Source organism: Prionailurus viverrinus, chromosome A2 (assembly GCF_022837055.1).
Source record: "Prionailurus viverrinus isolate Anna chromosome A2, UM_Priviv_1.0, whole genome shotgun sequence".
Lineage (NCBI taxonomy): Eukaryota > Metazoa > Chordata > Mammalia > Carnivora > Felidae > Prionailurus > Prionailurus viverrinus.
This window is the reverse complement of record NC_062562.1, coordinates 149771208-149798319: the sequence shown is the minus strand read 5'-3', so window position 1 is coordinate 149798319 and position 27112 is coordinate 149771208. Positions and strand designations below refer to the sequence as shown.

General features: G+C 40.1%; 1 protein-coding gene across 3 annotated transcripts in view; it reads right to left on the bottom strand.

Annotated features, from left to right (window-relative positions):
- EXOC4 (exocyst complex component 4) overlaps positions 1–27112 on the bottom strand; it is a 754902-nt gene that overhangs the window by 549069 nt on the left and 178721 nt on the right. For all 3 annotated transcript variants that reach the window (XM_047842944.1, XM_047842959.1, XM_047842952.1), the window contains exons 8-9: positions 6930–7075; positions 2166–2254 (exon numbers count right to left, since the gene is read on the bottom strand). In XM_047842944.1, the coding sequence (XP_047698900.1) occupies positions 2166–2254; positions 6930–7075 (235 nt within the window). The remainder of the gene's footprint in view (positions 1–2165; positions 2255–6929; positions 7076–27112) is intronic.

The following is a 27112-nucleotide window of genomic DNA, read 5'->3' as shown; positions in this document are numbered from 1 at the left end:
TGGCCCTCGTAAAAGCCAGATTAATAGAGTAACTGAAAAAGGATGGTCGTTTTCTAATGGAAAATAGGTGTGATTTTCCCCTTTTCCAGCTGAAATGTTAAAAGCATTCATCAGAGATGCTTTTGCTCCTCAATGAAACACCATCAAACTTTTACAAAAACTCCTCAGCTGAGCTATTCTCTCACCAGGCAGTGATCTGTCAGCTCAGTGAAATTATTTAATGATTATTATGAGCATGATATGTTTGCTAACTACTTTCTTCCCTGGAACCAAAGATAAATCCTCCCACTTTGCTGAACCCTGGTAAGGAAAACAGACTACAGAACACAGCTCCGTATTTCTATTAACTTGCTGAAAAATGAGAAAAGTTCCTAATTAGATTACAGTGACTCTTCAATTAACCACCCTCACAGAATAAACTTCCTCCATAACTCACTTGGATTTCAAAACGTTTTCCAATCATATACGGCAGTATCATCCTAGGCCAGACAGCTCAGTGGCCACACTTCTACTTATTGAAGCTGGTTACAAGTGCACAGAACAAAAATGGATCTACACATAGCCTCTGCTTCTCCTCAAACTTAAAAACTAATAGAACCGTGAAGCTGATACCGGCTCTCAGTGGCCTCCCCTCCTTTTGGGGGCCCTTCCTGTCTCTCCATGGTAAGCTTCCTCTCCTACGTTTGATATCGACTGTCCTCATTTGTTCTGTCACTGAGTCGGTGAGTATTTATTGAATATTTACCATACCAGGCACTACGCTAAGGACAGGAAGTAAAACTGTATTTCTTCACTCCTTGACTTTTTTCAATCCTAACTGCCCTCTGTACCCATGTACCTTAAGACTCCAAGATGCACACTTCACGTTTCCCACGCCCCTCCCCTCCCCCCTCCCCCCCCCCCCCATGGCAACACTATCATTAAATAAAATGCCGGTAAGCTAATTTCCTTTTCCTTGTATCCTCAAACTATTTCTAGGCTTTTCGTTCTGATATATACGTGAGCTATGGAATTATTACTGTGGCAGAGCTATGGGAGAGCACAGCTGCATCTTCAGAAAAATTTACAAGTGTTTAGATCAATAATGAAGGTGCGGGTAGAAATGACTAGGCGGTGGTCCTTAAATCCAGAGAGGCTAGCTGGTTAATTTATAATGTTCTGACGTAGAACTATGATGAATCTTAAAAACTAAATATTTAATTGTGTAGGCTACTCGCTGCAAAATATTTCAAGTGCCTCTACTGCCTCCCCAAAAGTGGAAGTGTTCTTACGCACCCTTCAAGCAGGAAGCCCACGGTTTTAAAATAATTTTAAATAATCGCCCCGTCCTCTCAACTCCTCTACTAGTTTTTATGCATAACATTACTTGGTTGTAAGCACTGACTTCCTGATATTGTTACTGATGTCCATGAACACTGATAGCTGGATCTTAAGGCTTTATCTTCTCTTTCCTTCTATTCGACCTCCGTCTCCTCCCCCTCCATCCCCTCTGATGCCTGGGATGGCTTGCACTTAGCAGGACTTCACAAATCTTTCTTGATTGATTCCATTTACCATGATTAGCATCTTTCTTGTCACAGAAGGAAACGTTATTGGATTTTTGATTTAATTAAATCTACTTACGATTTATTTTCTCAAGTATTTTCTCCTACAGATTACAACTCTTCAGTAACCATGTATGGATATCAAATATCCTGTATATCAGAGCTAGCTTGATTACAATATCCTATTTAGAGGCATCTTTCTTCCTTTTAAATAATGGCAGAGGCTGCATCTGCCCTTTTCCAAATCCCAGGCACTCCTGCCACATTCCAGAAGGTATAGAAAACAGTAAGTGTTAACACTGACGGCCACAGACTGGCATTCCCGTGGACTGTGACTGGACTCATGGCTGCCATGTTTAAGCACAAAGAGACTGACCTCCTGTCTTTCTGCTTTGAGTTCTCACTTGAATGGTAGCAGGTCTATAAATCCTGTGGCCATAGCAATCGTTTTAGCTGCTCGGCAGCAGATGCTGGGAAGTGATAGAGGAAACAGATTATCAAGTCTTTAAATCTCTGCTATCTTGAAAGAAACTCGTGAATGCGAACGGCAAATTCACATGTGCCACACACTTCAGATCTTCCTCCAGAAACTAACTTTTCCAGAGAAGTTCAATCACTTACCTTGAAGTTCTCCACTGCGACTGTAGAGCTCCCGTCTCTGCTCTCGCAAATAGGCACTCATACTGATGGCATGGGAGGAGGATTCGAACCTGGAATGAAGCGCAGGGTAAACAGAGAGGCAGTAACCAAACAAGCGGTGGCCACCTTTGTACCCCAAGTGTCCTACTCCAGTCTGTGTGGCACTCCCTAGCGTTCCTTGACCCAAACATACTGGCCAACCCATGACAGGGCCAAAGCCGGCCGCCACAGACCTGGATTCATGAACAACACTCCTGGCCAACGCCCCTCCACAACAGCAGTTGGGCCATTCGCTCATTCTTCATTTCAACGGGTACAACTCTTCATCTGTTGCAACTTTCTTCTGCCTCCAGACCCTTTGCCAGGGTCCCTACACACACGAATAAGGGTATCCTGTAAGGTCATTCTCATTTTGCTGCTATGTGGTTCAAAACCTGTGAGTGACCGCCCCCGCCACAGAAATGTATCTTGCTTTTCTACACTCCCCTGGTTAGAGAACGAGTACAGAAGGCACACTAGCAATGCCGCTGGATAACTACACCAAGGAAGCAAGGCATCTGTGGTTTCTCCCTAAAAGTCCTCAAAAGCAATACCGTTTCTAAATGGTTTCTGATCTGCCATCTACAACATAAAATATTCTCAAAAGTATCAAGGGCGCCTGGATGGCTCAATTGGTTAAGCGTCCAACTTCGGCTCAGGTCATGATCTCATGGCTTGTGAGTTCGAGCCCGTGTTGGGCTTTGTGCTGACGTCTCAGAGCCTGGAGCCTACTTTGGATTCTGTGTCTCCCTCTCTCTCTGCCCGTTCCCTGCTCCTGCTCGGTCTCTCTCCGTCTCTCAAAAATGAATAAACATTAAAACAAAACAAAACAGAAATCAGGTGACAAAGTGTGTGTTCACATCACCCCAGGAATTGTTCGTTTCAGAGGCCAGAAACATGGAGGATAGGCACAGGACACAGAACAGGTTTCTAAAGGCTAAAATAATAATTCAAGGATGAAGAAAACAAAAGAAAAAATCCCAGTCTTAAGAGAAACTTGCAGGTAAGGGGAAAAAGAAACAGGTAAATTTAAGATTAAATCAACAGTAAATCCCCTGACGTGTTAAGAAATTGCATTTCAAACCTGAGATTTTCAAAGTCAGGGGAGCAGGCTGACAGGAGAAATCCTTCTAAGAATGACTGCCTCTAAGTGGTAAACAGCAACATCACGAAAGAGCAGCAGCGATAATGGCATAGGTTTCTGGCAACAAAAAAGGAACGCCATCACTTTCTTAATTATGCCTTCTTTATCCATTCTTTGACAAGGAAGATGAATGTCAGTTGGAGGGAAACACTTGGCCTTCTTGATCCTCTCTCTGCACCCTGCCAAGAACTGAGAGGGCCCTAACAGCCAGAAGGAACGCAAAGTGTGTGGTACTTCACAAGTGCCACCTGCCAGTCAAGTGCAGGAAAGAAGCCGCCGACCTCCAAAAAGCACACTGACGGCTATTGATCAGAAATGGCGAGGGGGGGAAAGAAAAATAAACTCTTGAGCAAAGAACAGAGAGGCACAGATTATACAATGAGAGAGAACTTAAACACACTTAATTGACCTTGGCTAAGGGCAATTAAAGAGAGTAATAAAGTCCTTCATGGATGCGATAAAACCAGATTACAGCTCGCCCAAACCTTAATCCTTTATGACCTGATGTATTTTTGCTACTGAGGAACCCTCTTTATGTTTGCCACCACTCACAGATTGGTATGATTTTACAGTAAAAGAGGCACTAGAGAAGATACAGTGTCACCTCTTACTGTATAGCCGAAGGCACAGAGGCCCACTGAGACGGGAGACCTGGTCTGCCGCGCACAGCTCATTAATGGTAGAGCCGGGTCCGGAAACAGGCAAGTCTGTAGTAACGGCCTCATTCCGTGTGGGCGATGAGTTTTTACTGCTATGTAATAACAATAAATGTTTAACAATTACTTAAGTCCATTTATTCATTTCCAATATTCTATGTTTTCCAGTACCTCAATTTCAGGATTGGCTCAACGTATAAAAATGTACGTGTGGCCTGAGATTCAAAGTTAAGGATGAGGGTTGACAGCATGAAATCTAAACACCCTGAAACCTGCTTCTGCAATACACCTAGATTTACCACAGGAAGTGGAGCTAGGAAGACGGAAAGGGAAGAGGAAGAGACAAAGAGGAGAGGAAGAAGAAGAGGAAGAGACAGACACAGACACAGAGACAGAGAGCGCACACAGGAGCGAGCAAACAAGTGAGCAGAGGAAAGGCCTAAGCGTTAAGGCAGCATCTCAGGCCGTCTTAGTTGCCTTTGCTCCCTCTGCAAACAGCTGTGTGCTCAGGAAAAGCGGTTCCTTTACAGCCCAAGACCTATCACCAGAGAGAACCCCTGACTGGATGAAGACCATCACCGTGGCGTGCTCCCCTTTGCCAGTGACTGCTTTAGGAATGGGCGTAAGACCTGAGGAAAACTTGCAGAGAGACTTTGTCACTGGCAGAAAAGATTAATAAATGGATAATAATTATTAACAAAAAAAGATCTGAAGTGGGACAGCCACTTTGTAAGACAGTCTGGCAGTGTCTTACAAAGCTAAATAGAATCTTCCTTTATGGTCCAGTAATCATTCTCTTATGTATTTATCCAAATGAACAGAGAACTTACATCTACACAAATGCTTGCACATTTACAGCAGCTTTATTCATAATGGCCAGAAATTGGAAGCAACCAAGATGTCTTTCAAAAGCTGAATGAAAAAAAAAATCGAGGTACAGGCACACAATGGAATATTATTTAGCAATACAAAGAGATGAGCTATCAAGCCACAAAAAGACATGAGGAACCTTAACTGCATATTGCTAAGTGAAAGAAGCTAGTCTAAAAAGGCTACATACCGGATGATTCCAACTATAAGACATTCTGGAAAAGATAAACTACAGAGACAGTGATTATCAGGAGTTCAGGGGGTGGGGAAAAGAGGAAGGAATAAGTAGAAAACAGAGGATGTTTAGGGCACTGAAATATTCTGTATAACGTACTGATGCATATATGACATTATGCATTTATCAAAACCCACTGAATGTGTAACACAAAGAGTGGACTCCAATATAAACCATGGACTTCAGATAATAACGAAGGATCACTATCAGTTCATCAATTGTAACAAATGCACCATACGTAAGAACACAAGATGTTAACAAAAGGAGAAATTCTGAAGAAGGGGGACATAAGGACACTCTCTGTATCGTCTGCTGGACTTTTCTGTAAACTGGAAAATGGTGTAAAAAATAGTCTACTAATTAATAAAAAATTTTGTCGCAGGAAGAATCACACCCTTTCCTTGGCATCACTATTCTGGAGTGGAACCTAAGGCAGGGAGATGGAAAGGGCGGGGTCGTTGGCCATTTTGCACTGTTGGATTACGGAGTCCTCTACAATCCTCCCCACTGTGTAACATAATAACCTTCCTATGGTTTAATCTCATTCTTTTGGGGTCTGGATTACCTGCGGACTAAGGCATTTTAACTAATAGTGCATGTGTCCTCTTAACAAAACTGTAAAACACAAGAAAAGAACGCATTCAATGAACAGAATGTATTTTATCCCAACGCAGGCACACTCAATCTCCTCTCCTCTGGACCACAAGATAAATGAACTGTTGAAACTTTCCATAATGATTACGAACTCTATGAAAAAAAAAAAAAGAACTCTATGAATCTATGATATAAACAAATCTCAAAAGTGAATCAATAAAAGATACTGGAGCTTCAACTGTTCAAAAAGAATGAATTCAAAATACTTCTGGAGTCACATTATAGGCTTAGATTTACAGGTACAACTTAACTAGTTATCTCCCGACTCGTCAGAAGAATGCACAGATCTGCTAAGATTTAAATCCTGCTTTGACCAATTGCCAGTTATGGCCAGTGAATCTACTTAAATTACTTAACCTCGCTTGCCTCAAGCTTTTATGTGTAAAACAGGATTAAAAATAAAACCCAGACCTGTAAGGCTGCAACGAGTAAATGAGATAATCCATGAAAATGGCTTAATGCTTTCGCTAGTACTTGGTGAGGATTCAGTGCCAGCCACTACTCCCGCTGCCAAAATTTGATATGATCACATGTAAATTATGTTTGAGAGTATTTTGAGAAATTCATCTCCCACAGTACCTGGTACATAGTAAGCACTCAGTGGTAGCTGTTACTGCTGTTACTATTAATATAATAATATTAACTATGAGCTGTTACCAAATGACATAGGTACGTGGCCTGGTGGTATTAACTAACATAGTAATTAGAAAAAAAGAATTTCCGGAGTGTTCCTTTATTTAAAAATCAAACAGAATCCAAGGCTACTTAGCTAAGGAGATTCTTGTAAACTTTAAGGTTATTTCTTGGCACTAGTGTTTTTTCCCCGAAAGCTGACATATTTCATTTCATACAAAATTCCCCAGAAATAGGGTTTTGTTGCCCTTCATTTTATATAAAATGCCACAGAAACAAATTACAAAAAATTTTTATTAAAAGTCCTAGACAGTCCAATAACCATACTCCAAAATATCTACTTCCCCTTATAGAAAACAAATGTACACAAAATAAAAAATACATTCACTGCCCATAAATTATTTCAAACCAGCTTTAACTGGGTGAAGCAACGGCTGCCAATAAAGTAGAAAGCCATCCTACTTGGATCAAACATTTCTTGACACCTGCTATCTTACCATCAGGGAGATACTTACTTAAAAAGAGAATTTTTTGGCCTTTGAGGTTTCTTCTTGGCAAAAAAGGCTGCAAAATCTCGGCCAGTGCTGGCATAACTTAGTTGAGCTGATGGTTCAGAGGCCGTACGAGTATTTTTCATATCCAAGTACTCGGTCAACAGCATCTGTACAATCAGATAAACAGTTTAACACACACATTTATGATGTGCTACTAAGAAAAGCAATTTAAAACAATGAAAACCTAATTCTAAATCCTCATCCTTGACATTCAGAAGTAGAGTAACCTGGCTATTCATATTTCTAGTTGTAGATCAGAGGAAAGATTCATCGCAGCCAGAACATCATCTACTTGCCACCTACACCCGAAACTGAGAATAGGATGTGCTAGGCATCTGAACATAGGGGTCAAGGGGGGCGCTTTTAGTGAGGGTCTGCTACTGGCCATGCGCTGTGCCGAGCGAGTTAATCACCATTCACAGCTTAATCCTCATCACTGCCATTTACAGCAACATCAGCAGCAGTACAATAATAATTACTGAGGGCTTACACTGTGGTAGGCTAGGGGCTAATTTAGATGTATTATCTTATTTAAAGCACAACTCTGATCAAGTGAATTCTCAGATTACAGAGAAGGAAGTGAGGCCCAAGAATAGGGCTGGGGTTGCAGAAGGAACCCCGGGGGACTCGCTCTGGAGCCCTCGTCACACCCCTCACTCCACAGCACAGGGGATTAAACAACTCTAACAGACCTGCTAAGAGCTATCGTGAGCCACTGCAGGCTAAGAGGTGCTGACCCGCAAATAATTTCTAGGGCCACCACTCATCTTGACGGCTCCAAAGCAAGCAAACCAACAGCTTTTTAATCACTATTGCCAATGGGTAATGCTTAAAAAATCAATCCACTTTACAGCCTCATTCGGTGGGGCCTGGGCTAGAATCCGCCATCGTATTTCTAAGACAAATACAAAACTTTTTAAAGTTCCCACCGTTGTGAAAGAAAACAGCAGATCTGGACCAGAAATCATCATGGTTCCTAAGCATATCTAACCTGGGATTAAAGTACATCGACTCATTTCTGAAATCACTTGCCACATCTACAATTTTAAGATAACCGGGCCGCCTGGGTGACTCAGTGGGTTAAGCGTCTGACTTCCGCTCAGGTCATGATCTCACAGTTCGTGGGTTCAAGCCCTGAATCATTAGGCTCTGTGCTGACAGCTCAGAGCCTGGAGCCTGCTTCAGATTCCATGTCTCCTTCTCTCTCTGTCCCCTGTCTGTCTCTCTCTCAAAAATAAGCAAACATTAAAAAAAAAGAAGAAGAAACATTTAAAATTTTAAGATAACCAAGTGTTACAGCAAATGTAAGCCAGCAATTCTACCCATGACTGAAGTAAAAGCTTTCCAGAGACTCCGGTTCCAAAAACCATTCCTTCCTGTATGGGGTATATATTCATTCATTTGCTTATTCATTCAATAAAGATTTGATGGGGCGCCTGGGTGGCTCAGTCGGTTAAGCGTCCGACTTCGGCTCAGGTCATGATCTCGCGGTCCGTGAGTTCGAGCCCCGCGTCGGGCTCTGTGCTGACAGCTCAGAGCCTGGAGCCTGTTTCAGATTCTGTGTCTCCCTCTCTCTCTCTGCCCCTCCCCCATTCATGCTCTGTCTCTCTCGGTCTCAAAAATAAATAAACGTTAAAAAAAAATTTTTAAAAAAAAGATTTGAGGATCATATTAAATGTTATCATCGAAAAGCATTTATGAAGCACTCTGTGAACATGATGCTCTCCCAAGTTTTAAAGCTAATTATGCCTGTTATGAGCACAGACATTACTAAATAGTTATCAAATATCAGGCATTTTTAGAAAATGATCTTAACTCAATCCTGAAATCCATGAAGTTAGAGCTAATATCCGTATTTTAGAGATTAAGAAACAGATTTAGAGGTATGAAGAAACTAGCCTATATGCAGGTGTGGGTGAAGGGATTAATGGGAAATCTCTGTACCTTCCTCTCCATTTTGCTGTGAACCTATACACATACCTATAAATGTGTGTGTGTGTATATATATGTACGTGTGTGTGTATATATACACACATTAAATATAAGTTATATACATATACATATATACACATACACACGTACATATATATATGTACACTAGAGATTTCAATGGAAAACTATAAAACACATTAACAAACTGTTCAATTTTTTTAAATATATATATTTACGAGGCTACTAGAGTATCATTCAGCATGGTGATGAAGTAGTATGTTGACAAACGCTATCTCTGTGAATACATCATCCAAACTGCCCAAGAGTCAAGAAGGGTATTAAACTGGGTCTCCAGTAACGACTCAACTGCAGGACTCAATTACTTGGTAGATTTGGCACTGATGCTAATAAGGTTTGTGGGGCTGTGTGATCCAAAGAGGCTGGTAAACGAGAACAGAATTTCAAACTGACAGAACACAGAAAGAGGTCTACAAAGGCACCTGTTGGTTTTAACACCGATCGGTATGATGGAAGTATGTTTCTGCCAAAGCATGAAGATACACCAGACCAGTGATCCTTCTGAGGTACTTATCGTCCTAGAATTCAATGACTGGCCTTGTACAAGAAAATACTGACTGATCAGGGCCTACCTGGTGAGCATCCTTAAAATTCAGGTATTTCAAGATCACTGTTCTTTTTCTCCACGTTAGTAAAGTCCTCTTAATTCTCACCGCTCACTTTGTTAGTCTGTTCTTACACACTGGCTTCTTCCTTTCTTTTTACAAACAGGTACTATTTCTACCTTCTTAATGAAAATGTTGCTTTGGTCCTCATTCTCTATAATTTCCTTTCTCTTTTGTCATTAGGTTCCAAACTTAAAAGGCAGCCTTCCCACATATTTCCATTATCATGACGTAATGTAGTCCCGATTCCTCTCCACACTCCAATCCCATGGATGTGACTGCACGCTTGACATATTCACACATTTCACTGATAACATCAACCCTAAATTCTGAGACCTGAATGCTTTTCCCATAAAATCGGTAATTTCCTCTGTCTTCTTTCTGTGAGTGGTTTCTTATTCTCACCGGCCTCCAGGTTTAAAACTTCAGAACTGTCTTTAGATACATTCCCCTCCCTTTGTCCCCATGCAGCAGTTAGTGCCTCAGCCCATTGGTTACTCTTCCTCAGCTCTCTCTTAGTTTGCCCCTCCCCATCCATCTGCTAGCCACCAACCTAGCTCAACTCATGCAGTTTCTCTCCTTTTCTGCCTCACATGTTTTATTCTTCCAGTCCTTCCCATACACCACGGACAGAGCGATCTTCCTAAACAACTGTTGCCACTGTCATCTTAAGGCTATTTTGTCATCTACATTAATCTGACCTCAATATCTATTCCCAGTCATAGCTTATTCTCCTCAACACGAACCCAACACTCCATCAGCATCAACTACTTAACTCTTCCCTGAACACGCATGCGTGGGCCCTCTCAATTTTGGAATGCCTTACCTAGATTACCCTCTTTCCTCAATATCCTGACAAACCCTGCCCAAAAACAATTCCAACGTTTTCTCTCCCATGACACCTTCCCAAGACACTCTAGGCCAGCTGTCCCCTTTTCTGAGTTCCTACAGTACCCATTTCCCACATCATTCGATAAGTGGTAGTTGAAAACTGCCCTATACTATTACTTATTGTTTAAGGAAAAAGACACCTGACAGCCCCAATTTTTATATTTCTTTACTTCAATCGCAGAACCGTGAAACAAACCAGGAAATCAATATATATATAAATACAAATACATATATATGAATATGAATATATATATATATGAATTCACATAAATTCATATATATACATATCTATATATATCACTGAATTCCTAAATTTTACAAAGTATGTGATAAGAAGCCTTGATGGATATGTTTGTAATACACGTATTAGAAACAGTCTCCAAAACGAGCCCTGTAAATGACCCCTCAGTACACAAATCTATATTACAAGTAAAATTAAAAGGGATACCTATGATTTTAATCATAGGCTTTGCCATGTTTGTTTCCTTCACTATATCTTCTTCTTTCCTAATAATGTTTACTACCAGCTAGAAAATGTTACTTTAAATTTTTTTTTTCCAACGTTTTTTATTTATTTTTGGGACAGAGAGAGACATAGCATGAACGGGGGAGGGGCAGAGAGAGAGGGAGACACAGAATCGGAAACAGGCTCCAGGCTCTGAGCCATCAGCCCAGAGCCTGACGCGGGGCTCGAACTCCCGGACCACGAGATCGTGACCTGGCTGAAGTCGGACGCTTAACCGACTGCGCCACCCAGGCGCCCCTAGAAAATGTTACTTTAAAACAGGGTAATGTTTTATTTTGACACCAAATTATGAGAAGTGCCTTTTAAATATCTCAAAGAACAAAACAAATCTTTTTTCTAAGATGCTTGAAATTTATCTGAATTAGACTAAATCTTCTACGACCAAGTCTTGACACACACATCAGACACCTGGCATTAAAACAGAACCATGGCAGGGGCACCTGGGTGGCTCAGTTGGTTAAGCATCCGACTTCGGCTCAGGTCATGACATCACGGTTCGTGGGTTCAAGTCCCGCATCGGGGTCTGTGCTGACAGCTCAGAGCCTGGAGCCTGCTTCGGATTCTGTGTCTCCCTCTCTCTCTGCCCCTCCCCTGTTCATGCTCTGTCTCTCTCTGTCTCTCAAAAATGAATAAATGTAAAAAAAAAAAAAAAAAAGAAAAAATTTAAGAAAAAAAAGTAGAACCATGGCAATTCTTAGAGATTCCTCATCATTGTGGATAATGTGCTGCATCTTCTAAATTGTACATAAGTATCCTAAACCACTACCTATGAGTTCAAATTTCCATTTTTATGAAAAGAAGTAAGCTATACAGCTTGTCTTTTGCCTGGGGGAAGTCACCCAAGCCTGGAAGTCTGGGGCAAGGGGACATTACATATAATAGCAAATACATCCTGGCCACAGAAAATCTGCAGATTATCCCATGTTCTCGCTGACTCTAAATTCCTTCATCTCTCTGACACTCATTTCTTTTCTCTTTTTTAGTACAGGGAATTGCTATTTCTTTTTTTTTTTTTAATTTTTTTTTCAACGTTTTTTATTTATTTTTGGGAGAGAGAGACAGAGCATGAGCGGGGGAGGGGCAGAGAGAGAGGGAGACACAGAATCAGAAACAGGCTCCAGGCTCTGAGCCATCAGCCCAGAGCCCGACGCGGGGCTCGAACCCACGGACCGCGAGATCGTGACCTGGCTGAAGTCGGACGCTTAACCGACTGCGCCACCCAGGCGCCCCGGGAATTGCTATTTCTTATTGATCAAGCATTCAAAAAAAAAAAAGTCAAAGTTTATAGGTGTTTTAAGTTTAACTTGAAAAGGTATTAATTTGTAAAACCAAAGACCAGAAATATAAAAACATGGCTGGAAAGCACCAGATTATCTATCTATGTACTCCAGTGATATTATGATTCACCATATTTTTTGAGTACCTGGTATACTGGATGGTTCTGTGGTGGAAACAAAGAAATATGATGCTTTAAAGAACATACACAACGAGGGAGTCAGGCATCTCTTATGCTATAATATTTGATCAGCAGTTGCTAAGATGCTAGTCAGAAATCACATGATATATAAAGCAGGGCCAAGATTTTGAGATTTAGAACTTGCTTAGTATTGGTAACATCATTCTGAATGAACTCCTCATTTACCACTTAACCCTCTTTATTTAACATATTGCTTGCGGCCGCTTATGGTCATACACCCAGAGTTTTCTAAAAATAAATGTTGAATTTACCAGCTTCCAATGAACACATCACCTGTCTTCAGCCTCCACATTAATCTAAGTAGAAACATTCAGATCCTTCTAGGTGCTTAACACGGTAAATCCCTTTCAGTAGCTTCCCAGCTTACAAAATCTTCACCTCATCTAAGAACTGTTCCCCAACTGCACAGCAGATTCTGGTAACCATGCTTGTGACCATGTTGGAACCATGCCTTCCCAGCCGAAGCCTACTCCATCGGGGGGGGGGGGGGGGGGGGGGAATAGCCAACATCCAATTGGCCCGTCAGGTTCTCTCTCCCAGGAATGTGTTAGTGAGATACAGTCTCTGGTGGTCAATATAGGCAAAGAGATGTAAATTCTTTGGGGCAACCACCTTGTACCGTGAGAAATCAAAGAAAGCCAACCTGCAGAGAGAGAATAAAAGAATGAACAAGATGACCAGACAGAACAGAGATTTAAAGGTGGCAACCTAAGTTTTCCATAATTTATAGGTCTCAAATCCAGTTGCTATTCTTTGGTTCCACAATATATCCTTTTGGCCTTTAATACATTTTCCCTATGTTTCTCTTATGACAGCCTCAATGGGGTTTTGCTTCTTCACCAAGATACCTATGGATAAATGGATATACACTAACATGCATCTGGTGACATTTATACCACAAATCCTATTTTTTGCAGAACACTGGTATCTCATGATAACAAGAGTAGCAGTCTATATATTTTTCAATCTGTTCAACTAACAAACCAATTCTCACCACTAACTTTGAATGTCCAATGCTTTTACAGCAAAGCCATACTGTACTTGTCCCATGTGATGAATCTGAGAATTTGACTGCTTATGACAGGAGCAATAATATGGTGGGAAAAAAAATCACTTTCAGCTCCCAATATGAACCAAGACTCTACTCACCTTGAGCAATATGTTGAATGTGCCTATATTAAATAGTATAATTTTCAATAATTTACTTTTCAGATGTAGATGTCTAGGAGTTTTTTTGTTCCGGGAACAGCAAAGTAGCTTCCATTGGACTAGCCCTTATCCTGATAATAATTATAAGAGCTCAACAGTGAGACCAAAAGAATAAGAATCTGAAGGGCGTGAAGAGGAACCAAATGAGGCATAAACTATGCTCCTTAAAAGAAGTAAAGCACAGTAGGTGAGTTCCCCTGGCTTCTTCCCAAAAAGCCCTTACTTCTAATTTCCACGGAACAAGGGTAGAACCCAAGCAGAAACTATAGTCTTAGAGGATGGAGGAGACAAGACTAGGTCCAGGGATACCAGGACATCCAGGATTTGAGAAGAGAAATCCAAAGAAGGTGTGGGGGCAAAATCAGTGTAATATATCCCTCAAAATATCACCTTGATTCCAGAAAATATTACAACAGACACTGAAACATTTTAAAAATTAGGACCATTTAAAATTATTAAAAACTATCAGGTTTCCCCCATGTATGTTGCTAGTGAATGGAACGTTAAAGAGGAAGAAAAACAAAGCCAAAAAATTATTTTTTTCAGTGTAGCACTTTTTCATTTTCCCATTATATAAGGACTAAAATATTCTGCAGTAAGGAAACTAAAAGAAAAATAAACAGTCATTTTGAAAGTGGAATGGCTGCCTGCTTAATTATACTCATTATCAACAGCAATTGTGTAATTAAAACCACTATTAGCATGATCTTGTGAATAGTTGCCTTAGTGTTTAAAGGAAAACAAACCAAAAAATTCAACGAGTACACGTGTATTTTCTGGTCCTGTATCAAACACCTAATCAGGAAAGCCTAGATCATGTTTAGTTCCCTGCCAACCTCCAACAGATGAGCTCCTAACAAAGAAAACCCAGTTAAAAGCTTCCAGAAGAAAGTTTTCATTTTTTTAAACTAAACATATTTATTTAATACACAAAATATGCAAAGTACTGTGCTGGGTATAAAAACAAGACTTAAAAATAAATCCTTCCCTCATATCAAAACAAGGGAATTTTACTATATATAAATAAAATTTTTAAGGTGTTAACATTTTTAAAGAGTTAAAAGCCAAATCAATCAATCAATCCTCCCCCTTCTCACCCCAAGTGCTTATCTAGTGACAGACACACACATGAGTGACCACAATACAAGGGAAAGTGGTAAGCATCAGGACAAAGAAATTGCTGTGAGCACTTATCAAAAGGACAAAACTACTCCTAACTGAGGCAGTGAAATAAGGTTTCAAGATCATGGCACATGTAAGACATAAATACAATATTCAAATGTGTAAAAGGCCAAAACCTAAAATGGTGGAAGGAACCCAACAAATACAGAAATGGAGCTAGGGAAATTCAGAGTATCTTTAGTGAAGAACAAATAGTTCTGGTAACATAAAAAGAAACAGTAAGAGGTAGACCTGAAAAGTTGGTAAACAGACAAACTTCTCAGGACCTTTAACACCAGGCTCAGGTATTGAAGCCACAGTAAAATGGGAAGGCAAAAACGGTTTTCAATGGGTAAGTAAAATGGCGAGACATCTAGTTTAAATTAATCTAGCGGCATATGAAATAATAGATTAGAAGGCAATGGGATTTGTGGCAAAATGAATGATTAAGGAAACAGTCAATGATTGAGGAAGTGCTTAACACATGAAGAGAAAATCTACCAAAATAGTTCAAAAGGAAAAGGAAAAGAGAGGTTAACTAAAGTAGTAGGAATGAGATTGTATAATTAGGGATACCTCTGAGAGCCAATGCAGAGGAAAAACTGAATAAAATTTAACCAGCTACTCAGCAAAGGAAAGATGAAGAGAAATAAAGAATAAACAAAGGACTGCACATCTGAGGAAATAAAAATCTATGGTTCCAGGAACAGTAACCAGGAATGCAGGAAGAGTCTGTTTCATATAGACGATAAATTTAGTTTGAAATATACTCCCTTGTGAAGCACATGAATATTCATATTCGTGTGTATCCTCAAATGCATAATTGTGAAAGGGGAAATAATGGTGATGAGATCTCCATGATTTATACATTAATTAACTTGCATTAGGACTATTAAATATATTTCTATACAGTCTCATAAGGACACTTTGAAGGACATATACCCATGAATATCTGTAATGTGATTGTGTCCCACAGTATTTGTAAAACAGCTTTGTTGAGGTATAATACACGTACCATAAAATTCACCCATTGTAGGGTACAGTTTAATGATTTTTAAGTTAATGTATACACTGAAATCATCATCACCGTCATTTTAGAACACTTCTAACATCTCAAAATTTCCCTCATGGTGTTAGCTGCAGCTTTTCCTAGAACCTTTCATCAGGTTGAAAAAGTTCCTTTCTAGTCCTTGTTGGCTAAAGGTTTTTGCTTTTTAATCATTATCGGGTGCCAAGTGCTTTCCTGTGTCTACAGAGATGATCAAGTGGTTTTGGCCCTTTATTCCATTAATAATTGTGTATTACATTGATTTTTTAAATAAACTCAACTTAATCATGGTGCATAATATAGTTTTAAGTTGAGGAATCCCATCTGCTAATATTTTGTTCTAGAATTTTGCATCTATGTTCATGAGGCATATTGCTCTACAGTCTCCTGTGGTATCTTTCCCTTCTTATCAGGCTAATACTAATCTCACAGGATGTACTGGAAAATGTTCCTTCATATCTCTATTTTCTAAATGAGTTTGCAAGGGATTTGGTATTATTTCTTCTTTAAATGTCTGACAGAACACCATTGTGCAACCTTCTGTATCCACAGGAATTTTTTTTTTCTTTTATCGCCCACACCCCTTCACCCATTTTCCAATCTTCCTGCCCTTTCCCCTCTCGCAAATTCCAGTTTGTTCTCTGTACTTATGGATGTTTCTGCTTTTTGTTTTTAGGAAAAAATTACTAATTTGTTTTAGGGCAATTCAGTTTTTCTCCTTGAGTCAGTTTTGGTATTTTGTGCCTTTCTAAGAATTTCTCCATTTAAGTTATCTAATTGGTTGGCATAAAGTTGTTTGCAATATCCCCATGTAAGCTTTTTAATTTCTTTAAGGTCTGTAGTAATGTCTCTTCTTTCATTCCTGATTTTGTTCTGTTTTTTTAATTTTTCTTTTTAACTGATCAATTTGAGATTTATCAATTTTGATCTTTTAAAAGAATCTCCTGTTTCATTACATTTTTCTATTATTCTTCTGATTTTTATTTCATTGATTTTCAATTTAATATTTCCTACCTCTGCTTGCTTTGCATTCTCTTTCTCCTTTTTTCTAGCCCTTAAGGTAGAAAGTGACAGTGCTGATTTTAGGTCTTTTTCTTTTTACCCATGGTGTATTTAGAAGTTTGCTGTTTTGGGGCGCCTGGGTGGCTCAGTCAGTTAAGCATCCGACTTCGGCTCAGGTCATGATGTCACAGTCCTTGAGTTCGAGCCCCGCGTTGGGCTCTGTGCTGACAGCTCAGAGCCTGGAGCCTGCTTCAGATTCTGTGTCTCCCTCTCTCTGACCCTCCCCCATTCATGCTCTGTCTTTCTCTCTCAAAAATAAATAAACATTAAAGAAAAATTTTTTTAATAAAAAAAGAAGTTTGCTGTTTTATTTCCAAATATTTGAGAAAATTCAAATTTTCTTCCTGTTGTTTTTTTAATTCCGTTGTGGCTACAGAACATACTTTGTATGATTTCAACCCTTTCAAATATACAGAGGGGCACCTGGGTAGCTCAGTTGGTTGAGCATCTGACTCTTGATTTCAGATCAGGTCATGATCCCAGGGTTGTAGGACCGAGCCCCACATCGGAGACTGCTTAAGATTCTCTCTCCCTCTGCCCCTCTCCCCTGCTCACGTGCTCTAATATAAAATTAAATTTAAAAAATAAATGTACTGAGACTTATTCCATGATCTAGTACATGTCTAATATGTCACTGTGAAATAATCTCTTTTCTGATGGTGTTGGGTAGAGTGTACCATGTATGTTGGCTTCACTCAAGATGCTTAATAGTGTTGTTTCAGTCTTATGTTTTCTGTCTAGCTGTTCTATTAATTATGGAAGAAAAGTATTGAAATCTCTAACTTTAATCACTGAATTTTTGAATTCTTTCAAGTTTGTCAGTTTTTCCTCCATGTATTTTGGACCTTACAGTATTTTGATGGTTTGTTACTTTCAGCTCATTTATAGAAAACAGAAGACAGACAGATACCAGGGTAGGACACAAGCATGGTCTCAACACCCAAAGGCACATTTCTATTTCAATACATTCTCTGCCCACTTCAATTCAAATGTATTTTAAAGTTCATTCTATCTATTTCTATCACTTTCTCCCCTTCTCTCAAACTTGACCACCAAGTTCCATGATTTTCTTATATCATTACAAAGTAAAAGTTCAGCTACTGGTTCAGCTTTCCACTGCACTAAGATGTTTCATGACAATATTTTAATGACCCCTCTTATCATTACACATCCTTTTTCAGTGTCCTCAATTTCAAAAATGCAAAATGAGAGGGTCATATAGAAATGCATAAAGTTTATGTTTGAAATCAGCTCTACAACTCACTAGCTGTACGACCTTCGTAAGTTGCTCAATCTCACTAAGCTTTATTTCCCTCATCTGTGAAATAAGGATAACAGAATCTACTTCATAAAATTAATATGAGAATTAAAAGAAAAAACATAAAATGTCTGGCACATAACAGGCTATTATCTCTGGGGATGAGGCTCAGAAGATCTGCTGTTGTTTTTTGTGATGCATCCCAGGAACCACATAACTAAGATATTACCTCCCTATGCCTCGGAACCTGGGTTTCCTCAACTGTAAAACGGGAGTAATAATATTACCTACCCCAAGGTACTATCATCAGGATGAAATAAGTTAATGCTATCAATCACTGAGAACACTGCCTGGAGCATACCAAACAATTTATCAGCATTATTTTTTTTTTTATTTTTTTTTTCAACGTTTATTTATTTTTGGGACAGAGAGAGACAGAGCATGAACAGGGGAGGGGCAGAGAGAGAGAGAGAGGGAGACACAGAATCGGAAACAGGCTCCAGGCTCCGAGCCATCAGCCCAGAGCCTGACGCGGGGCTCGAACTCACGGACCGCGAGATCGTGACCTGGCTGAAGTCGGACGCTTAACTGACTGCACCACCCAGGCGCCCCTATCAGCATTATTAAATAAACAGAATTCTCTCTACATCCTCATAATCTTCCCACTGCTATCACTTTCCTCTTCCTTCCTCCTCCCCTTCTCTCTACAATAAAAACCTCATTTGCTAAGGCTAGGTTTCTGCTAATACTCATTCTCTAAACTTTTGGAACACTTTCTTTCGCTTCAGTGAATCTGACTACCATATTGTCCAACCTAAGTATCTGAATGCTGAATATCCTACTCTTGTTCTTGTTTTCTTCTGTTTTAGTTAGTTCTACATTTCAAATTATTCCCAAGTCTCCCTCTACCATCATACTTTCTCTCAAGCTACGATACCCTCACTTGCAAGAGCACCTGTCTGGTTTCCACATCCTTCTTACAACAAGAAGATGAAAACAGCACAACAGACATTAAAGGAGCGCAGAGGCACAGGGTCAAAACCAACAGCCTGACCAAACAAACTCTTTCATCACCACCATTCTTCAAAAGGAGGGAGGGACAAAAGAAAGGTCCCCTTAGCTCCCTTCCTTGTTAATACCATTATTTTACTGATCTCCCAAGATCAAAATCTGCAGTTAGCTCTGACGCTTCTCAGTCTGGCTGTCCAAATCACATGCCAAGGGCTATAGATGTTATAACATACATCTCACGTCCATTTCCCATTCTAGTTATTTCCATCCCTACACCCCTCCTTTTAAATCTGGTCTTCGTTATCTTTGTCATAAAGTCTTATAGTAGTCTCCCAACTGTCATTCTGCCTCAAACGCCTCATGACCATCCATCCCACAACCTGGCACCAGATTAAGCTCACTCATGCAGAGCTCAACATAATCACTCTTATTCTCGAACCCTTCCATGGCTTCCCCCTAGCCTACAAAAAAAACCCCATCTCCTCACTCTTACTCAGCACCTTCCACAGCCCTGACTGACCTCTGTAGCCTCAGTTCCCGTTAACTATTTTTACACAGTTACTGTTTGGTTAAACCAGTGCCTGTTCCTTACCCAAGTCCCAAGGTGTTTTGTCCTGTCTGAGTTTCTCTCTTTTCTTTTTTTTAACCCTTACTTGTTACTACCTCTTCCATCTATCAAACACGGGGGAATGAGATCAAGAAAGTGAATTTAAGTATAACTTGACTGATTTTACTTTATGAATTTTTAACTGGACTGATTTTAACAGACTTCATGTGTTCCATGCAGATGTTACTAATCAGAGCCCACAAGCCCAGAGGAGGTGTCAACCCCAGGAATAAGGAAGTAGAGGCAGATAAACACCTTTGAAGCTTTATCTTCTCATGGAGGTGTCATCTCCATCCTCCTCTTTCAGAGTTCTTTTCGCAGTGGTCTCTTAATGTCACGTATCCTTAGTCTTTAGGATGACAGCCAGCTGTCTCTATCTTCACATTAGATGTAAATGTGTAACACATGCTGGTGAGCAGGGCCGACCTTTCTTATCTGCTTTTCTACCTGGAGGTCAATATTCCAGCAGTCAACTGACATCCAAATTGAGACTATCAGACAACCAGTGAGCTTATCTCCAAAAGATACTGGCTGTTTTTCTGGTTTTCATATACTTAACATACTCATTTCAGATCAACACTAGACACTGATAACTTAGATCCCACAGGGGGAAATCCATGTGAGAATTGTAAACGCTTCTGATGATCTACCTCATATTTTACCGCTACATGTGCACGTATGTACATGGATACAGGTATCTGTTCTTACTGACACATATGCAGATTTATATATGCTGAGAAAATAAACGTAAGTGGGCATGCTGTGTGGACCTGTCATAGATCTTTGCCTTCTGAGAGGTTACCATCTATCTTAATTGCTAATTAGAATGTCCCATTCTCATTAAAACCCATATAGCTATTTGTATTATTCAAGGGTTTTATCTTAGAGCTATTTGCTTTCTCTCCTGCCTCTCAGCTCAGGCCATGCCTTTTCTTTGTATCTCTGGTAACATCCAGCAGAGTGTCTTAAACAAAGTAGATGCTCTCTAGTAGGTCACCTAAATTCAAAGTAAGATGCTCTAAAGGGCAGCTCCATATTGATGTTTTACACTCACAGATGAGCTCCTTGGAGTAGAACTACAACACCCAGGGTGAAACTTCAGGCTTTCTGAGGTACATTAATTTACTCACATCACAGGAATACCATTTATGAAATTTCTGCTCCACTGAGATAAGTGCTACCCTAATGACCTGAAAGAGTTAATGCATCTTGGAAAAGACCCAAATTGCTCTCTGGAGACAGTTTATTCAATTAAGTGGCTCCAACCCAGAATTTTCAATTAGCAGTTCAGTTACTAAAGCCTCCTTCATATTGGTTCTCTGTAATCTGTGTACGATGACACGCCTATAAAAAAATGTTTATCATTCATTCAAAACAGACTCTTCAGGAATAACAAGTGCAGATTCAGATTCCGTTAACATTTACCTTGTACCTACTGAGTGCCAGAAACTGTGTGAAGTACCTTCTCATTAGTATTTGAGGATAATATTCTGAAGATGGGACGGATAATGGCGTTTGGAGGCACTGAGTGTATAACGCACGAGGATACAAGGACCAAAAAAAAAAAAAAAAAATGGCTCCTTCTTTAAGGAGTTCACAAAGATCTCCACTGAATTCATCTAAGGCTTTTCAGAATCTGGTTTCAGGCTATCGAATCACATCTTATGCTCTTCTTATGAATTATGTATATGGTAAATTCAGTAAGGTACTCACTGTTGTGAATACGTGCATATTATCCTTACCTAGAATGATCTTCCCAAATGCCTAAATCCTAGCCTTCCTTCAAGGACCAGTTCAGCTCCTACAAACAGACAAAATCTTCTCTGACCAACGTATCTTAAGTTCCTACAGGAACTTAAATTCCTCCAGGATCCACAGATGGTTACCTGGACTCGGTAATTAATCATATACTGCTGTTTATTTAACTTTTCCTGTATTTATCTCTTAAACTCCCAATGTGACCTGATGAGAAGGCACTCTAATATTTCCCTGTATTACCGTAATTCACGTCACACTGAAACACTTTAACTAAAGTCCTTTAAAACCAAAGGAACAACTTAATATCACTCATTTCTAGACTCTGTCAACTCCTGCATCTACAAGAATGATTTTTCTATAACTAAGCAAAATTCTTCTATCTGAAGGTGATGAAATACATATACATCCCGGAGGCAAGATACTAACCTGATGAAATATACCTGTCAACAGCCTGGTTAAACAATAAATAATCCTACTTTATCGGTTTTGTTTCCAAGGAAAAAAAATTCCACATCTATAACAAAATCTGTGATTATTATACATTATTTCTACTGAAATGTTATACGCTAATTCAAAACATGGGGATTAAACTATTACATTTATCTAGTGAACTTGAGGTTAGCTTATAATTGGAAAGGTTAACCAAATTAACCGTACTATTGGTTTAAGTTTATTGAACATTCTAAAAAAGTCAAGGGTTCAAAAATGGAGAACTATTTTGCTGATATTTATGGCATCAACTTTAATTCTTTTAGACTGGTTTTCCTATTTAACTTTACTTTTTCCCAAATATTTCTTTGTTTTATTTTGATCTTTTGTTTAAAAGTAATATATGCACACGAAAGTTTCAAATAACACAGAAACATGTAAAGATTCAAGTTCTCTTTAATCGTACTGTTATATGCAACATATTTCACTGAGATGCCTTTATTGATACCTCATTTCATTATTTTCTCGTCATTCCTCTGGTAATAGTCACAGTGTTCTGCACAAATACAGGACCTAAGAAACACATTATGTCCTTCCAGAGAACCCGACTCTATCAGCAAGTGAAAAAAGAAAAAGAAAAAAAAAAAAAAAGCCAGATTGGCAGCATATGGTCCAATAAGATCCTTTTGGCTTTCAATTATTTAGCCTCCATTTTCCATACATCACAGCACATATCAATTTGTAGACTGTACTACACCTGTCGGCTCCAACACATTTAGCTCCTCCCTTCTGCCCCTAGGGTCTAAGGGCAATGTCTGAAGAGCGGATGCCTAAGAGTTTAGAAAATAAGTGGCATACCTGATTCATTTCTCTCTCCCAAATCTCATCTGTTACTTTTAACTCTCAGAAAGACCACCACACCCAACAGAGAGATGCAATAAAATGCAGCGCAGTAGTGTGGTGCGCCCGACTTCCTACAACTTGACAAGGAATGCTTGTAAACATGACTTGAGAACATCAGAGGGAGGGGGAAATTGAGCCCACCCCTCCTGGGATGAAAACCGCCACAGCTCCGCCTAACTGCCCCCGGCCGGCCCTACTCTCACTGGGTAACAAGCTCATACCGTAAAGCAAGTCACTGAAAAGAAAAAGGCAGCGTGCTATTTTAAATACCAACCATGTTAACGCGGAAGCAATACGGTACAATTCGTGTACCTCGTGTTCTCTGCTAATTGCTGAAGACATCCTGCCATGGAGGAGACAGCAACACTAGCCAGGACCTAGTCTTCTTTAAATGCCAGCTCTTAATAACAAACTCCAAAAAGGTCTTAATTGCATTTACCAGGAGCTCATGAACTTTAAGAGTTGTTAATCAGATTCCCATGTAAATGGAATGACGATTAAAGGTTAAGTACAGGTTTCTGAAATTTCAGAAGTTGAGAATATATTGCCCTTCATGGGGGAAAAAAACTATCAGCCTTGACAGGAACCAAACATCTTAATTAAACATGCAGAAGTACCATGCTTGTTTTTATGTGAAGTTCTATTTTCAAATGTCAAAGTTAATCATGCACTCGACTAAAAATGTGCACTATTCACTCTGCCAGAGAAGAAATGCCTTCGTCTTCTTTTCTGAGACAACATCTGCAGGTCTCCAACAACTTCTCCGGTGTCCCCTCAGACCCGCTACACGAGAACCTGAGAATCACAGTGAAATGCCTTCCACACAGAGATCTTAATTGCTCTCCATCCGAGGAGTAATCCGAAGCCACACGTTTTCAATCAAGTCTGCTTCATATTTATGTGGCTTGGGAGAAACGCGAGACGCTTCCTCCATAAATTTGCTGCACCTGTGTCCCTGGAGTGACATGTTGACAAATGAACATGACATCTCCTCAAACTCCAATAAGAATTTATGATTCTTGGAAAGAATATATTTGATCAATTACAGTGCCATCACAGTTGAAAGCAAAACCATGTCTTTGGAGCACACTTCACAAAATCTGCGAGTGCTTGTATTCTGCGACGGGATAAATGACGGATCCCCAACCCCCGAGTCGGGTCCTCCTGCTCTAACACTCCATCTCGGATTCGCCGGCTTAAGAGGAGCGAGGCACAACGACCGCTGAGTACAATAATGACTAAGATGAACAGCTGTGTGGTGCCCTAGACGAAACAACAGCAGAACTCAAAATCGGAAAATATTTGTAGTATAATACTCAGCTAGTAAAAATAAATAATTCTTCCTGAAGCCAGGTACCTACTTATGGAAGAGAAAGAAATCTCTTCTGCGGCCCTACCTTCATCTGCTTTTGTCTCTGATTATACTTTTAATTCTCCCTTTTATTCCTTCTAAAAGTCTGAGCAAATTTCAGTGTTTGCGCCATACCGCGTACCTACAGCACACTTTAATAGAAAAACACGGGTTCTTCGTGTTCCTGCCAGAGCTACAGCTACGACTGCTGTTAGAATTCTTGCCAGTAATTGTACTATCATGATGAAACCTGGCCATGAAGCAAACCCAGGCTCTGGTGTTTTAAAGAAATCCAGAAGTGAAAAAGTAATACAATACAATGATCAGCTCATTTGAGGTGAAGAGAGAGGAAGCAGGGAAGAATTTTTAAATGGTTCTTTTTGGGAAACGCTTCTGCTAGACTATGAGGTCCTTTGAGTCACGGCTGTGCTTCCCGAGGACTGGCATGACGGTGGTGTCGACCAACTTTAAACTACAAGGGACTCCCTTTTCCTCAGGGCAGAGTCTGAATTTTACACTGGATTCAATCCACCAACTTGTCCGCAAGGCCTTTTTTTTTTTTTAATGTTTATTTTGAGAGGCTGCACATGCACACACACACACACACAAGCAGGGAGCGGGGGGGGAGAGACAGAGAGAGAGAGAGAGAGAGAGAGAGAGAGAGAGAGAGAGAGAGAGAGAGAGAGGATCCCAAGCAGGCTCCGTGCTGTCAGCAAGGAGCCCAAAGCAGGGCTCTATCCCACAAACTATGAGATCATGACCTGAGCCGAAATCAAGAGTCGGACACTTAACTGACTGGGCCACCCAGGTGCCCCACGGCTTTCAATAAGCAATCTGATTGAGAAAATCACCGCACTCGATACGGTCAACTCTAAGCTACTGGAAGATGGATGGATGAGAAAGCACATTTGCTTCTTGCTAGTGCCCCTTTGTGACCAACGGCACGCAGCAAGACAGCCGACCAGGAGTTAGGAGACTAGGAAACAGCACTTCCTTCTATGAGACAGAATTTCTCAGCAGAAAAATGTTCCATTCTCCTTTGTATTTCCCCAAAGAAGCTTATTATTGTGTGTGTTTGTGGATGCAGGTAGGTGTGTACATGCAATTAATGCCAACTGAATAAGCGGATTTTATGCGGATGAAACCCATAAGCTTGGCCTCACTAGGACCCTGCCCTCCTAAAGTACCCAGCAAGATAATCAGGGCAGGGCTTCAATAAAGACAGAAGACAAGATTCTTGGGAAGCGGTCTTTAAAAACAACCTCTTACCAACCATTACCATCACAACAGCCACCACAGGCTTCAAATGAGACTGGCCTAGCCAGTGTCTCACAAAATGAAACCACCTCATTCTAGTATCTGTGCCTCTATTCATAGAGTTTTACAAATTTGAAAAGTTAGTAACTTGAAAAACTGGCTCCTTTCCTTCTGCTTACAAATTCAACCACCTTTCAAGACCCAGCACAAATATCAGCTTTACACTAACGTTTCTGTTCATTTTTCAAGCATTTATTGAGTGTAAGGCAGCGTGTTGGATACAAAGGCACAGGAGACAGTGGACGCCCCGAAGGAGCTCTAAGGGTTGCTCAATGGCCTTCCATTCCTTTGAACCACAGCATTTAGCTTCTCTGCTAGCTTAAACAAATAATGCTGCAAACAAAATTAACCTTAAATCTATTACAAACATCACACCCAAAGTATACACGCGAAGGTAGCACTAGAACAGACTTTTCAGCTACTGACTCAGCTCCCATCTCTACTCTCCATATTGTCTGGCTTGTTTCGGTAATTTCCTTTGTTAGTTTAAACAGTAATTGTAAGCACCTTCTATATGGTAGGCATTACCCTAAGTACCTTAATTTGTCACCTAGCTGCTATGTGGGATGAACTAGTCCCCAAATCACCCATCATGCCCTTTATCCCAGGCTCCGTGTTAACCGATTCCATACTGGTGACACCTGCAACCCAAAAGAAAGCTCTGGGAGCCTGGGAAGGCACATCTGCCATCAGGTACGAGAGGAGTATCTGCACCATTCAGAGCAGCTTGTGGAGCTCAATCCATGATGTCTCCTGAGTTTTCTCACACACGAGACATTGATTAGAAAGCCTCAAATCTAGTTTTCTGCAGCCCCATCTGAAGTTTCTCCTGAAGCTTGAACACTCCTGAAGGTGTTCAATTATATGATCACGTCAATGTAAATTATGATGGTGTGCTTCATAAAAGCAACAGAGCTTATCATTCCTGATAGTGATGTACTTTCACGCAGCGAAGATAAAATAATTAGTGCCTGTTTTGTTGGCCATGATACAGCTATTCTTTCTTCTGGACCCACGATGCCATTTCTAGCCACACGATGACCCCTGAGAATCTGACGACCCATATGAATACAGGGATTCTAGGATTCAGTTACAGCAACCTGCAAGCAGGAATTAGATTTGTTAATGACAACATATAGATAGGCTGGGATACAGTTGCTTTCATTTCCTTCGCATTTACTTTCGACAGGAAAACATGTATTTACCTTTAAATAATAGCTTTCATGGATAAAGAATACACCTAGATTGAATGCAGAACGTAGCATAGCAACCAAAGACATTTGGGTTTAGTGCAACGTGAGGGAAACAGACTGCTAATGTAATTAATTTCTTGTATGTTCTCAAAGAGTGAAGCTATCATAATCAATAATTCTTAAATTAATAAGTAACATAGTTAAATAATATAAATTTATGACTTGGGAGACGGCAGATGGGGGAGTAGCTAGCTGAACTGCTTATGTTTCATGGAATTCCGTTTCTTTTACTGCTTGAAACACCGCTAGGACCACAGACAGATCATTC